Source organism: Archocentrus centrarchus, chromosome 21 (genome assembly GCF_007364275.1).
Source record: "Archocentrus centrarchus isolate MPI-CPG fArcCen1 chromosome 21, fArcCen1, whole genome shotgun sequence".
In the NCBI taxonomy this organism is placed as follows: Eukaryota; Metazoa; Chordata; class Actinopteri; order Cichliformes; family Cichlidae; genus Archocentrus; species Archocentrus centrarchus.
The window spans coordinates 19,364,575-19,380,355 of NC_044366.1; the positions used below are offsets into that span (position 1 = coordinate 19,364,575).

At 39.8% G+C, this 15,781-nt stretch overlaps 1 protein-coding gene across 2 annotated transcripts in view; it reads left to right on the plus strand.

The window, feature by feature from the left end:
- Positions 1–15,393, plus strand: part of LOC115800930 (multidrug resistance-associated protein 4-like) — a 39,084-nt gene extending 23,691 nt beyond the window's left edge. The window contains exons 21-31 of one of the 2 annotated variants that reach the window (XM_030758556.1): positions 1,868–2,018; positions 2,745–2,864; positions 3,027–3,137; positions 3,254–3,354; positions 4,774–4,965; positions 7,073–7,228; positions 10,044–10,133; positions 10,593–10,765; positions 11,412–11,517; positions 12,873–13,007; positions 14,418–15,393. In XM_030758556.1, the coding sequence (XP_030614416.1) occupies positions 1,868–2,018; positions 2,745–2,864; positions 3,027–3,137; positions 3,254–3,354; positions 4,774–4,965; positions 7,073–7,228; positions 10,044–10,133; positions 10,593–10,765; positions 11,412–11,517; positions 12,873–13,007; positions 14,418–14,495 (1,413 nt within the window). In that variant the 3' untranslated portion in view covers positions 14,496–15,393. The remainder of the gene's footprint in view (positions 1–1,867; positions 2,019–2,744; positions 2,865–3,026; positions 3,138–3,253; positions 3,355–4,773; positions 4,966–7,072; positions 7,229–10,043; positions 10,134–10,592; positions 10,766–11,411; positions 11,518–12,872; positions 13,008–14,417) is intronic. The other variant, XM_030758555.1, reaches the window with a different exon arrangement.
- The last annotated feature ends 388 nt before the right edge of the window (positions 15,394–15,781 follow it).

Genomic DNA, 15,781 nt, shown 5'->3' on the forward strand with positions numbered 1-15,781 from the left:
TCAGGGTGTGAAACCTCACACCCTGAAATTAGATACAGCATATACACCATACAACATATACAACACAGTATGCCCTTCAGTGAAGAAGTGTTCTTCTAACACATATTCATGGTTGGAAGAAGTACTGATATACCTTAATTTTAAAAAGTATCAATATCACACGGTAAACAAGAGACATTATAAGTGGAAGTCCTGTGGCCTAGTTAAATAAAAAAGTAGTATAATCATCAAAAACTACTTAAAAGTATTTTTTAAAAAGTATTAAATTACTCAGAATTGTTCGTTTAAATAAGAAAGCTGAGAGAGGAGAAGTTTCTTCTACTTGGTGTAACTGCTTAAGATGCAGACAAATGAAATGTAAGGAACTCCAGGCGGACACTTTCTATAAAACTGTCAAACCAAAAATCTGGGTTTTCTTCAGTCTTTAGTAATCTATTATGGTTTACTAGTACATACCTGTGCTTCAGTATTGTTTGCTATGTTTATTCTGTTGGCAATGAAATAAAAATTATGCTACGCTTTTATAACGTGTTGCAGTCGTATAAAAAAATGGTGTTATTTTTAGCCCGTTGCTAGGTGGTTCCCAGGAAACCCGATGGCATCATTTTAATGCATAAATGAAGTTTTGTGGATTAAAATGAGATCTTATTGCGGCGAAAGAAAAATGATACAATAAACTGTTGTAGTTGTATAAATGTTAAAAACAGGTCATTTTAGCCTGTAGGTAGATGGTTGCTAGGCAACATGATTACATCATAATAGAGGATATAGATAACAACCTTTAGGGGCTTAAGATGTACCCGTGTACCAAGTTTGGTTGCTCAGTTTCTGACTAGATAGAATCGTGTGGCTACCTGATGGTGACCAAAGACACACACAGACAGATTTTGTGTATTGTAGTATGATAAACCATCCATATAATTTTATGTGAAGTAGATTTGAGTTTCCTCTGAAGTGTAACACATATATCTAAAGAAAGTAAAATGTGATCTGTTCTTTTTTTATGACAGCACCTTTTTGCAATTGTCTAGAAGTAGTTAAAAGTTTTTTTAATTTGTTTAATTTATATTTACATATATGTATTGGTATCAAAAGTAGTATTATTTATGTTTATGTTTTGCTGTTCGGATTGTCTAGTCACTTTATGATGTCAATTATAATGTCTATCATAATTATACCAAGTAAAGTACCTCAAATAATACTTGAGTACCTGATAGTTACTGCCAATATGAGCTATTTTATCTTTTAAAATTAATAGTCATAATGACCCTTTATGAGATGCTTATTTCTAAACATAGTGCAGCTGTGAGTGCTTTGATAACCGTCAGACTCATTGCCTGCAATCCTGTTTAGGCAGCTCTGGTATCCTGGTCTAGATGTGTCACAGAGCCATTAACACGGGTGATGAGTCACTGTGTTGTTGAGGGCTGTGTGGTTTAAGTGTGATGTATCAGACACCCACAGTGTGGTTCCCAGAGCTCTCTGCCAGTCACTGTGGCCATGCCCGTTGGCTGGCTGCTCTGCCAGGGAGGCTTACAGGCCAGAAGTGTTGAAGGGAAAACCCTAGAGAGCCAGGGATATGAGCTGCAGTGGCCAAGTGGTAAATTCTCACCTGCTACTAAGTGCGAATTAGCGCTGCGATCGTTTTCTTTTCACACTGTGAGTCACTTAAGCTCAGTCCCACAACCTGCTGTTACCTTACTATATTCCTGAGATGGTCTCACACAAATATAGCTGAAAGGTTTTTCTTGTTCAGCCCTAACAATAAGCCTCACTGCCCCAACGGTAGCCCACACAACAGAAGTGGAGCTTTTGACTCTGATGCTGTTGGGTTATTACCATGCTTACTCCTCTCCTTGTCTCCCAGGTATTTCTGCAAGTCATTGGAGTGATTTCTGTAGCTGCTGTCATCATCCCCTGGATTCTTATTCCTGTTGTTCCTCTTCTTGGTATCTTCCTGTTTCTGCGATGCTACTTCCTGCAGACCTCCAGGGACATCAAGCGTCTAGAGTCTACCAGTAATTTTTTTTTTTTTTTTTTTTTTTTTTGGATGTGGGATTGGTAAGAGACAAAAGCACAGACAACAGGGATGCTAATAGACTATTGAAGAAGGCTGTGATCATTAGCATAAAGGCTAAAGGTGGCAGTGGCCTATTCCTTGGTCACACGCAGTTTCCTCAAAAGATGAGAGTTCGTGACTTCATATATAACAGGAAGAATGCCAAGTGGTCATGACTAGGCCACAGCAAGCTTTGGTTCCTCTATTTCATTCTAAGCTGAGAGCCTAAATGCACATTGACTAACAGGTTCCACCATCTTTTAGAACAAATGCTTTGTTTAAATTCTCAAAGGAGGCGTTTGGGTTTTGTTAAGGAGTTTGTAAGTCTAATGAACTGAAACAAAAGACTGCTGAATGGCAACCTTTCCCTAAATCATGATAAGAATCTGGAGCATCACCCATATTATTGCTCGTATAATGGAGTACACATTCATATTTTTCATTTCACCCTTCTGATATGCTGGAAATCAAATAGAACAATTCAGTGTTAGTATTGAATGTACTCTCAACACTGAAGCACATGTGTTTTGAAACCAGGTTTGTAGTTAAAAATCTGGTCAAAACTCTTTAAAAAAGTATCCTTAATATAAGATTGAATTTGGCTTTAAAGTGTTGATTGAAGTGGTAAATACTTTGCTAAGCTGGGTTTACAGATGCTTGTTTGCCTTGTTTATGGTTCCTATAGCTCGGAGTCCTGTTTTTTCCCACCTTTCCTCCTCTCTCCAAGGCCTGAGCACCATCCGTGCCTTCAAGGTTCAGCAGAGGTTCCAGCAAATGTTTGATGAGTATCAAGATCTTCACTCAGGTGAGAAGAAAAAGGAATATTTCAATACGAGGTCAAAAAATGCAAGACATTAACTTATAATGAGCTCAAATGTCACTCTCATCTAAAGCAACTCATGATATTCAGACTGTATTAAGAAACATTTCCTCATATGCAACATGTGGTATCTGTCTTTGTTCACAGAGGCCTGGTTCTTATTCTTGACTACCTCTCGCTGGTTTGCTGTGCGACTTGATGGAATTTGTTCAGTTTTTGTCACCATTACTGCTTTTGGCTGCCTTTACCTCAGGGATGGTACTGTATAGGTTTTGGATAGAACCTGTGCACACTAAGAGACCTTATTACTAAAAGCATGATGACAAACTTGTGAATATGCGACTTCATGTTTACTTCTTGTTTGATATTTACAGGACTGGAACCAGGTGCAGTGGGTCTGGCTCTGTCTTATGCTGTTACACTCACAGGCATGTTCCAGTGGGGCGTCAGACAGAGCGCAGAAATTGAGAACATGGTGAGAGCATGTGATGAGCAAGGGTTTGATGGCTGGTTAATTTCTGTTGTACTCCAAATGGGACCATAATTTACTAAATGAACAACATGCTGTATTAATCTAGGCTTGAAAGTAGAGACTGAGACCATAAGCTCAGCAGGATAGTGTTTACTGTGGTCACAGATCAAGTGAACATTAGGATTATATCCTCATATACTTATTAAGAATTTAAAGGTACAGTAAGTAATTTTTTAATGTTAATTAATAAAAAAAAAAGACTGTTGTACTCATGTAATTATGTCTTCCAACAAACTGATGCATTCTCATAAACTAAGAATTAATCCGTTAAAGATACATAGAATGCGGAAGCTGCCATGTTGCCCCACCATCTTGAATATAGCGGCCAAGATGGTCATTGGCAGTCCACCTAATCACATTTTATGTGTGTGGCTAGAGACCGGCCACATAAGTTACTTCAGATTTAAAGATCACAAATAGCTCTTTAAACTATATAAAATTTAGCATTTGTATATGTATATTTTTATCATCTCTTTCTTACTATGTCTCCACCACTGCTCTCTCTCTCTATCCTCCCTCATTTCCACTTTATCCTCTTCCTCCTCACCTCAAAACTCTCCTGAACTGAAGTCAGGGCTCTAACACACGAAAACATTCCAATATTGTTGCCGTTACTTATTGTCAGCAGATCAGACATGCGACCCATCTGTCTCCAGACAGCTGACAAGAGCCAGCTAAACAACAACAGCTGGTTATAGCTCAGATGACCTAAAAATCAGACAGAAGTGAGCTTCACTGACTCATTTGTAAAAATGTAGAATACTGCATGGTTTTTTAAATTCCCGATGAATTGCTAATTGTTGATATTATTCAAATATGTTAAAATATAATATGTACAAAAATGTTTTTCTAGATAAAGAGTTGTAGAAATATGCCGTTGTGGGGTAAAGTCTGAATTTGTTGTTTTTTATCTCTCTTGACTGACTAAAATGAGTTTGCCTACAGTGGCCACCGTGCCTAGGATTATGCACTTGAATTGGGAGGGGTAAGAAAAAAAATTCAGCCTGCAATCTACTGACATCTAGCATTGAGATTTTACACACTGTGCTTTTAACGCCCTTTTGAAACCAGATAAATTGCCCCTGTTGGCCATTGGAAAGAATGCAGGTTGACAGCATATTTTCATTGGCTTCACTTTTCAGAAAAAGAAGTTACTTTGATCTGTCATATCCAGTCTGCGTCAAATTAAAGAATCTATTAAATTGTATTATAGGAATTTTAGGATCCTTTATTATAACTGTATTCTAATCTGTCTGTTAAATCTGGATATTTAGGCTTTCATTTCTTTAGCAACTAACTTAATTTTATTAATTCTTATTTTTCTTTTTAAAATTGTGCCTAAAATGTGCATTATTTTTATAGATGACATCAGTGGAGAGAGTGGTTGAGTATGCAGAGCTGGAGAGTGAGGCACCATGGGAGACAGACCAACAGCCTCCAAATGATTGGCCAACAGCAGGCTGCATCACGTTTGACAGAGTCAACTTCTCTTACAGTGCCAGTGAACCTTTGGTCCTGAAGAACCTGAGTCTTGTCTTCAAATCTAGAGAAAAGGTTCTTGTCTTTATTTCCACCTGTGCATGCTTACTAGGGTGCACAGCCCATGACTGAGGTTGATATGCAGCTAGTGTAGTAGGTGCGGTGTGATTCTTTTTTTATGTGGCATTATTTTCAAATCAATTATTAAAGGGACACCACATTGTGCTGCTGAATCTTCAGGACTATACCATTTGTGATTCATGGAATACATATCATGTAATTAAGACTGTTCAAGTGGATCCATTTGTTTCCAATTTGCATTTTGAGCTACCTGACGGTGACAACTGTTTATTCACTATAAAAGAGAGGAGAGGCCGAGGGAGTGGAGTGAAGGAAGAGCGAGAGAGGGGAAGGCAGAGGGAGATGGTTGAGGATGATTGAAATTGTGTTTAATGCAGGGGGTGTATTTTGCATGGCTACGGTTGGCCAGGGCGGCTGATTTCACAATGGATGGGTTGATAAGTGCAGAGGCCCTGGCTCTGACAGCCCATGGGAGGGATCTCTGCCGCATGCCTTGGGGGTAAAAGGCTTTGTGCATCCTGACAGTTCCCCAGACACCCTTTCACCTGCACCTACCAGCTACAGTACAAGATCCTTTCACTTTGTCCATTACAACAGTTATATACTTTATACGGGAAATAACACTTTTTTCTGCCAGATTTTATCACCTCACCACAACACTACAAACACATTTCCATGTAGAGAGAAGTGCTTTAGCAAGACTGTATTATTGTTCTCCAACACTTAGAAAACCTACGTCAGTTCACAGTCCTCACTCTTTCATTTGGTTATATGTGGCTAAACTGTAATTTCACATTTTGCAATTTCTGTAATTTCCCAGATTTTGGTGTATCCTCTTGAGGAAAAACAATTATTATTGGTGTGTGTTTACATTCAGTGGCAACCACAGAGTAGTGTGGTGTTCTCTTCATGTAGGTCAGATTGGATGGATGCAGAGACATGGTTTTGGATTTAGTCTCATAAAAGCACTCAGTAATTTCTGAAATGCGCACGTAGACACTTACAAACAGCCTACTTTATTGCTTAAGTATGAGGGTGATCTTTAATTGTCACATGTAATACAGGCCTGTGTGCTTTAATAATTTGTCCAGCGGCCATGCAACAGCATGTAACCAGCCTAAATGCTACTAGGCCAGTTCAGCAGAGCAAGTGGTGCTATGTTAATAACATTCCAGTTCATCGGGTTCCACCTACAGCATGAGTTTTTGTTCTTTGGTGTAAGCCAGTGTCTTCTCAGTAAAATACTGTGTACCGTTATATTCTGTACTATTCATGTTCTGCGTTAACCTCCATCATGCCCATGGACAGCAGTACCTGACAGAAAGTATCAGGTAATAGCTAGACCTGCAGGTTACCACAGCGGTGGTACCATACAGTACACATAGAAGTGAGTGAGTAGGAATTTTGACTCGGCCCATTTATTAGGTCATGTTCAATGAGATGTCATGGATTTATTGGGCTGATCCTGACTGGGCGACTTAGAGAACATGGAAAGATCCAGCGTACAGATATAAAAAAAAGATGTTTTTTTTTTTTAAATCCACAAAGACTGTAGAGCCTTGTGTTTACATCACCTGTTACATTAGTTAAAGTGAGTAGCTACATTTTTCTAAGCCACTGACACTGGTATTTGTGAGATAAGCACAATTATAAATAAAATAGAGCACACTTAAAAAAAATTGCTAAATTGAATCATAAACATGTTAAATGTTCCTAACACAAATGCTACAAATGTATTTATTATATTAAGCTAATTGACATGGCATTAAGCTGAAGCACGTAAATATGATTAAGATACACAAATATTTTTAGCTTTAAATCTTGATTATAAGTGCTTAGAGAGGCTTATAAAAAGATTTTCTCCACCACGCACCATTTTTTTTTTTTTTTTTTAGTTTTGACTATCCAGTAAAAAACAAACAATTTCATACACAAATGTTATAAAATTGAGTATTTTAAATTAATTTTTATGCCACTGCCATACAAAGGTTTGTACTGTAGTTTGCCAGGTGACTTGGTCTCTTGGTGACACGATAATAAGCACTGTTGTTTTTTTGTGGGAAGATTTTACAGATATAACAACAGCTTTTTTCCACTGTAGGTTGGTATTGTTGGACGCACTGGTGCTGGTAAAAGCTCCCTGATCTCTGCCTTGTTCCGGCTGGCAGAACCTGAAGGAAGAATAACGATTGATGGATTTGTGACTTCTGAGATTGGTCTGCACACACTGCGACAGAAAATGTCGATCATCCCACAGGTGCCCTTTTTAATTTCAGTCTCAGCTATTGTGTTTTGAAACTACATTTAGTAACCAGTAAGTACATCTTTAGTGAGTTTGCCTAAATTAGAAAGATATTACATGTAATCATGTATTAATTACTACTCTGTAGTAATTCCATTCTAAAGCGGCTTTTGCTTTGACAGCTTCTCTAAGGTCCCGTGATTCCTCATGATTGAGTAATGGCAGAAATGTCAGATGCACGACAGTAACAGAAGCCTGCATGCTTTTGCCCTTGTTATACGCTTGGCTTTTAAAAAAAGCTAAAACAAGTGAGGAGAATTACAGTCGTCACTCAGGGGATTTCTGAAAGTGAGACAAACGGACGCCTTGAGACAGTTTAACTTTATTTCCGCTTGTTGAAACTGATACGGCATTAAGAAAATGCCAGCCTGCGGGTGAGTGTCAGCAGAGTGGAGGGAGGGGAGAAGACTCCCACGGCCTATACTGTGAAGAGAGCAGTTCCCTATCCCTGACAGAGGATTAGCCCTCTACCCCCCAAACATGGGAAAGCTGCTTAGAAGAAGTCTCCCCCATCCTCACAGTCAGAGTCCCCTTGTACACCGTCACTTAGCTCAAGTCTTAAGCATTTCTAGGGTGCAGCCAAGATGCCCAAAAACAGTTTCATTAATGCTTTTCTGTGGATTTGATAGGTTTCTGGCATTGCTACTACTTCAGATAAAGTTTTACTTCTTAGTCCAAACTAGTTTGCGATGGATGTGATGTATGTTTGATGTGATTTTGTTTACTCTTTCTGTATCTCCTAGAGGGCGAGACTGCTACAAAGTGGCAGGTTACGAGTCAAAACTTTAACTGCACGCTCATCTCATCTGTATCGCATACTGGATGGCATTTTCATTATGTAGGCAGCACTCAGGAGAGTAGAGTTTCTCTGTAGTCTGTTCTTAGTATTACAAACTTATATATGGAAAGAAGTCTCTTGGATTTACACAAATTCATCTGAAAGCCTTTTTTATTCTCCTGCTAGACGTCAGAGATGAAGTGATATCCAGTCAACCTTTCACGTGGAAAAAAAAATCTTGACATAAATTGCTGGTTGCTGTACTTTTCATGTGGAATTTTGAGTTTGATATGTAAACTATACGTTGCCGGTGAGGGGTTTCATTATTTGCCACCTACAGATTTGATTATGATAAGCTTGTATTAGCATATGGCATTAAAAAGGGATCCATTTCACTTTCTATTGAATTCTCAGGAATGACTTAAGAAAAAATGAATTCTGTGGCAAACAGAGGGCTTAGGATTGGTGGAGCACATAATCGGTGTATAGAAAGCTGTGCTTGAAAGCAGGTTTTCTGACCTAACATTGAATCCTCAATTAAAGTGTGTCACAGAACTAGTTTGAATTGGGACTTCAGCTGGCTTAATGACAAGGTGGTGTTTTGGTGACAGAGGGAAAAGCTCATTGGAAGTAAAGAGGTGGAACATTTTCCAAGGCACAGGTAGCAGGGATGAAACCCTGAAAGCTTTACTTTCTCTGGATTGAAATTGAGCAGTTAGTCCTGCGCTTTCCGACCCATGTGACAGCTTGTTGAGACATGACTTTTTTAATTTATGTTGTGCTCCCACATGCGAACGCATGCTTCTTTTTCTTTTCTTATGAATCTGACCCATAAGAGAACAAAGTTGAAGGTGCAGATATACTAATAGTTCTGTAACCTTTAAGCCTTTTAGACTCATAGTGTACTTTACTTTTACTCATCTCACAGTTGCCAGGTGAACATATTGTATGTTGATTTGAGGTCAGATTCATATCTAGAGTAAGCTAGAGCTATTGCATTCCCCTGTGATGTGGACACAATGGAAGCATCAGTTTTAGTTATGGACAGTCGCTGCTCTGTGCAACCTCTAGTACTGTGACAGTACTAGAGGTTGTATTATATATTTTTTTCTTTTTCAAATGGTCATCATTATAACCATTTAAGTACCATAAATTCAGGAAATCTCAGATTATTTTATTCACTAATCAAAGACTTCAAACATAGTACAATGTAAAAACCGTATCTGCAGCAGCTGTGTACCATGAGTGTTAGAGGGTCTCTCTGTGCTGTCCAAGGAGAGTCCTCTACTAAGTAAATCACTTCAACATTGAATACATGAATACAACATGAAACAACATGAATACATATTATATGTGACCTGACATGAGGAGATGTCAGATTGTTCCTTTTCATCAGGTTTATCACAAACAGGGTGACATGCTGGAACAGTGCCTGTGGACAGGCGCTTTCCCTTACACTGTAATAAAGAGCTTTATTCACTCTCCTAAAGAGGGCTATGTGGCTGAACCTTGATACAGGTGCATGGCTTACCATAAGTACATATCTTGGACATCTTACTTGTCTGAGATCTGAGGCTGTCCTTTTATGAGGGTAGTGGACTAATGTGATAATGTAACTATTCACAGATGCTTGGACGTTTTGGCTGTGATTATTTTTTTTTTCTAGTACAGCTGCTTATTCTGTATTTTAATGTTAACTTAATGGTGCTTTTGTGTCATGTTATACATTCAGACAATTTTGCACAATTATTCTCCACCAGCACCAGTGCACACATTCTGGTTTACCAAGTAAAAAGATCAACTTACTGAAGCATAGTTGGCTAGAGCACTGAATAGAGCTCCTGAGTGGAGCAAGCCCTTTGTGAACATCTTCCCCTCACACATTGCTTAGCACCCTTCTATAAATCCTGTCTTAACCCTTTCATACATCTTCCCCCGCATCATTATCTTAACTGGCCACGGCCTTCTCTTTCCATATCCATCTATCCACAGGACCCAGTTCTCTTCACGGGCACCATGAGGAAGAATCTGGACCCTTTCAAACAGCACACAGATGAGGACCTGTGGAATGCACTCCAAGAGGTACTCCAGCATGGCTCTGAATGATTCCCCCTTGCCGGCCCAGGGGGGGATCCCTCTGTCCCCCTGTACAATGCTGCCATTCAGATTCCCTGCTCGCCACAAGTCATGGGGGAAAATCCCATTAGGGCCATGGGGCCCAGCTCAATGTGCGGCTTGTAACGGGGAACCATTGAAAGTGCTGGGGGAGATGTGTTTGGGCAGTCAGGCCAACCAGGATGAAGGCTTCCCCCACAGTGAAGGGCTTCAGCTCCTGGTCCTGTGTCTGAATGGGTTTGGTGGCCTGGATTAAAGCTAGAGGCTGGCCACAAGAGAGCACTGGCCAAGGTCATCAGTAGACCTGGCCCTGCATTGTGCCAGGCAGTTAATGGGTGTGTTTGGATGGCTCTTTAAAGACATCCCCACAGGACGCCTTTATGCAGGAGTAATGAAGGGTAGGGGCTGTGGTCTCTCTCTCTGCAGGTACAGATGAAGGCCATGGTGGACGAGCTGCCCAGCAAGCTGGAGACGGTGCTGACGGAGTCAGGCTCTAACTTCAGCGTGGGCCAGAGGCAGCTAGTGTGCCTGGCCAGGGCCATCCTCCGGAAAAACCGCATCCTCATTATTGATGAGGCCACTGCTAATGTGGACCCAAGGTCAGCTGATACTTCACAAGTAAATTATTTTGTGGAAACAGTCTGTTCCACGTGTACCTTGTTTTTCTGTATAGTAGCGCTACTCAACATGGATAATTTTAGCTGTATATAATAAAACAGTTTCTCTGTAGAGAAAATCAAAAAATTATTCTTAAAATGTTTTTATGTATAAACATAAAAATATATCACTAGCAAATAAGGGATGTCAAAATGACAAACATAGATTTCTTTTTTTCTCTAACACATATTTCTTGTTGGTAAAAAGAATATATAACAGGATGATCTAAAAACCATGTATTATTAGTCTAAATTTCCTTGTCAGACTGATTATCTTATCCATCTTGTCTGTCTTTTGTCATACACAGTTATTATGACAAAATAACTTATAAATAAGAAGTTAAAGCAGAAAATGGTTACAATAAGTCAAAATAAAAAATAAAAAAAAGTGGCAAAATAAGACCAAACCTGTCTTTGTAAATTTGAGATCCTCTGGTATCCTGTTTTGTTTTGTTCTTTTTTTACATCTGCTACTGCACATATTTCTCTGCTGATGAGCCATTGTTCTGTGTTGCGTAAAATCCCTGCCCAAGGGTCTATAGGAAGAGAGCTTTTTAGTTCTCAGGTGTTGTGTTCCCTGCTTCTTTAGAACTGACGGCCTTATCCAGCAGACTATCCGGGACAAGTTTCATGAGTGCACGGTCCTAACCATTGCTCACAGGCTCAACACTATCATTGACTGTGACAGAATACTGGTAAGTAAGAATGCAGTAAATTTCCATTGTGAAGCACTTTAGTGAGTGTTTTGAAATGAGGCTCTTCTCTTGGAGTTCATTGCTTTTAGTCTTAAAATGGTGCAAACATTGCACTTTAAGTAATTTTTGTGATTCCCTGGCAAACTTTGCCAACCCCTTCTACTATCTAATCAACTACAGTAAATATTGCACTCGGTATTTTCAGAATTTGCTGTGTATATCTGGGGGCTTCTGTAAAACATGCACCTCACTTTCACTCTCATTGTTATATGCCAAACACAGCTGATGTAGAGCTTTCAAACACCTCTGTCCTTTATTATCAGTTCACTTACAGTACCTTATTTTGCTACAGCTGGACTGATTTCTCACTCACAGCATTCCCTTTCATTGAACCTACACTTGCGCCACTTGATCTTTGGCCCTTTCCTGCCACTGCCTGCAGAGGTGCCAATTAGTGCCATTTGTGGTGGCATTTGTTAAGAGTCTATGGAGGACGGGGCACAACCTGGTGGCTGCTTGGTCACTGAGAGGGTTGGCGAAAAAAGGCAAATATCACACAGAGGGGACTGTTTCACACCTACACTCGTGCTAAATGCCCCCAGACTGTCACACGCTCTGGGAAAACTAAATTGGGACCTGGATGAATTGTCCAAATCTCTCTGCCATATTTTGATGCAGAATTTTTTTGCAAGAATCAAATTACATCTCCTGGTAGCCTGCTCCTAAACTTTTTGATTATGACAGCAGCTGCAGAAGTCTCCCTTTCATACTAAACACTACCTGAAAGTGGGCTTTACTCATAACAAACTGCTCATTAACGCTGTAAGGGGATCGAGCTTGTTAAAATTTGTCTGTGATATAATTGTAGTCTTTTCCAAACTGCCTGAATTGGCACTATTCTTTGTGTGGTTTACATAGCATGTGATGACATAGAAATGATGGTAATTTTCTAGAGAGTCTTAAAGGTGTGATTGTTGGATTTAACTGAGGACCACCCCTAGGCCTCTGAAATGCTAGGATAAATATAAGGATAAATCCCTGATCTCCTGTCTGTCAGAGTCAGCGCACTAGACTTTCGCGCTGCTAACAGGTTACCCTCATTGTGCATGGCGTTTTCGAGCAGAAGCAGGCACCCGTGTTTGTTGTTGCATGAGTCACGTAAAATAGATGGTTCCTATGTGCACCGAACTACTGTTTCCCCATTCAGCTCGCACTGTCTGCTTGCATCACTCAGCAGTGAAACAGCTGAAATGTCAGTTTTCCCCAAAGTAAAGTATACAGGCACAGGAACACACACACACACACACACACACACACACACACACACACACCCACCATTGTATGTGTGATTGCAGGTTCTGGATGCTGGCAGGATCCAGGAGTATGATGAGCCATATGTGCTGCTCCAGAACCAGGATGGGCTCTTCTACCAGATGGTCCAACAGACAGGCAGAGCCGAGGCTGCCTCACTGCTGCACGCAGCCAAACAGGTAACTACATCCACCTTTGTCCCAGGACAAGCCTGTCACTAAATAAGAGTCCAGTCGTGGCACAGTAATCCCAGACTCTCCTCTTAACTCCAGACTCCATTGCTCACCTCCAAAATAATACAGCTAAGCAACAGAAGATGTGCGTAGCCCTGACAATGCAAAGACACTTGATTACCATTTTAATTTAAAGTGTCTACTTGGAGCATTGCGACACCATAACATTAATTTCAAGAGAGAAATTGTTCCTTTGTAGATTTACATCCTCTGATATTATCAGAGAAACTCTCTGTATAATCTTTTTTCACATAATGTAATTTCAAGATCATTTTAGTGATGATTCCAGAAAAGCAGCTTTCTTTGCACTGTATCTATTTTGAAATATTGGGTTTAACTTCATCGCGATTTGGGATAAACTTTCTATGGGGATTACTGTAATAGAGAATGTCCATATTTTTTCCCTGTGAAATTCATTTGTGATGTATTTCCCCTTCAGACACTGAACAGATAAGAGCCAGCTATTCATTGTTCAATTCCATTTTATGTGCATCTGTCTGGGACTACAGATACCATATTGCAACTTCAAACAGGTCTTTGTGAAATAAGAAAAAGTAGGCATCATTTCATTTTCTCTCTGTCCCTCGCACAAATTTATCAGCAGAACTGTATCTTCTCAGCCAGAGGAGTGAAATGAGTAAAATACTGATTTCAAAGACTCAGCACACTGGTATTATTTGGTTTCGTCTTACCCTGCACACTGGTGGATTGGTAGTGGCATTGTTCAGGCCCTTACGTTTTCCTTTCTTTATTGTAGGATGCTCTCCTTTGATCAGATTACTGCAGCATCCATAACTGTCTAGCACCACTTATTAAATACAGAGATAGTCCACATGTTGTGTGTCAAGTTTCTATAGTTGCCAGTCAAGGTTTAAATAAATTCAATAATCTGATATCAACCTCTAACTCTTTTGTCGGTGTTGAAAGAGAATCCCAGAGTAGACAGTATATATATCTCAAGCTATGGCCAAGCTTTCACTTCTTTTGCCTCTTTCTCACAAACTTTCTTGCTGAAATTGTTCACCTGTCAGAGCCCCTTGTTGTAAAGAAGCCGTGCATTTTGCAGACGCAAACACTGCAATCCAGCTTTTCTAAATAGCGGCACACAGCTTAGAAGCCACCGCGAGAGAAAATTAACTCCACAAATGATTCCTGTAATTATCTCCAAAATTTCCTGCCTTGAGTCTAACAGTTGTTTACTGGGCTAAATAAGCCACTTTTGTATGCTTCAGTAGGTGATAAATCCCTTCACCGTGCTCTGACTGGATCTGTCATAAATCGCACCTTAACAGATCGTAGCTTAGATTGGACAGTGTGCTTGTGTTCTGTGACGCTGCTTCCCTGATCCGCTTTCAGGTTTACGTGAACAAAAAGCGGCTGACTGACGTGCGCTGTGCCGAGGACATCCGTGTCATCTTTGAGACGTCTCTTTGACAGTTTGGAGGGTCGCTGCGATCCTTGTGTTAGCCATCAGTGACCAAAATCTTTTAGCAAACACACCAATATTCCTAAATATCTTCAGGCCTAGTGTAGTGTAGCGTGTGCTCCCTTTGATTAGCATAGACCTGTAGTGTGAAACAGAAAGGAGGCATATACCTGAGGCAGGCTGTGCCTTTCATCGACAGCATATTACTGCATGGCTATTTATTGATTACAAACTGCTATGTTTATGTATGTGTGTCCTGGCCTCCGGGATATCTTCAGCGCAGTATTGGTGCTCAATATTGTGTGTGCAATAGATTACTGGTGGCTTAAATTCTTCTTTTAAGGCAAACATTGTTTTTAGGAATACAGTGTTTTCATTATTTGACAAGTGCTTGACAAGCCAAGGAGAACCTCAGAGGGGACACCAATGCTTTCTGTAATTATTGTGCCTTAATCAGACTATTGATTCCTAGTAATTGCACTGTTATAATTGAATGATTTTTCTGCACTTTGACTCTATTGGTTTTATGTCTACCTCATCTCTTGTCAGCAAAGAACAGTAACTGTTGGCAATGAGACTGACTAATACTGAGGATCAAGGGACAGTCCTTTAATGCCTCCAGTTTAACACAGACTTTCTGTCCTCACTCTTTTAATTAATGCACCGGAGTCGATTTGAGAATGTAGCACTTTTATTTTGGTAAGTATATGGATGGAATTGAGTCAGATTACTCATATCCCAGTAATTATTTTGCACAGTTTGATTCCTACATCTTTGTCTATGGTTGGTAACACAAATTGCAGGTAATATTTCATGGACTTTGCACTTTGTAGTTTCTTAGTCTTAAATAAGTGAGAGAAATGTTCAGTTATAATTCACACTGGATTAATTTTCAAATTTGATTTAATAAAAAGAGTATTGTTTGAATTTTTCACTATTGTCTTCATTTTTGCTTTATTGTGACACTGACTCACCAGCGTTTCCTCCTGCTGTTGCTCATTCTGCACTCAGCTGTCTGAATGGTGTGTTTGCTCCAGGTCAGTGGTTACAGCTGGTCTTGAACATGATGCTACAAATTGGTAAGCGGTTAAAGGGAACGACCTAGTGATTATCGTGTTGAGTCGAGTGATTTTTGAATTCGGTTTCTGTGACAAAGTGGCACAGCTATCCACTCTATTATTTTAACATGTCAGTAGTGCAATAAGATGATTATGTCTTAAAATGCAATTTTGTCATTACCGACTCACTTAGAAAAGCGCTGTTTAATTTGGCTTTGTACAGACAAGAGCAGAGC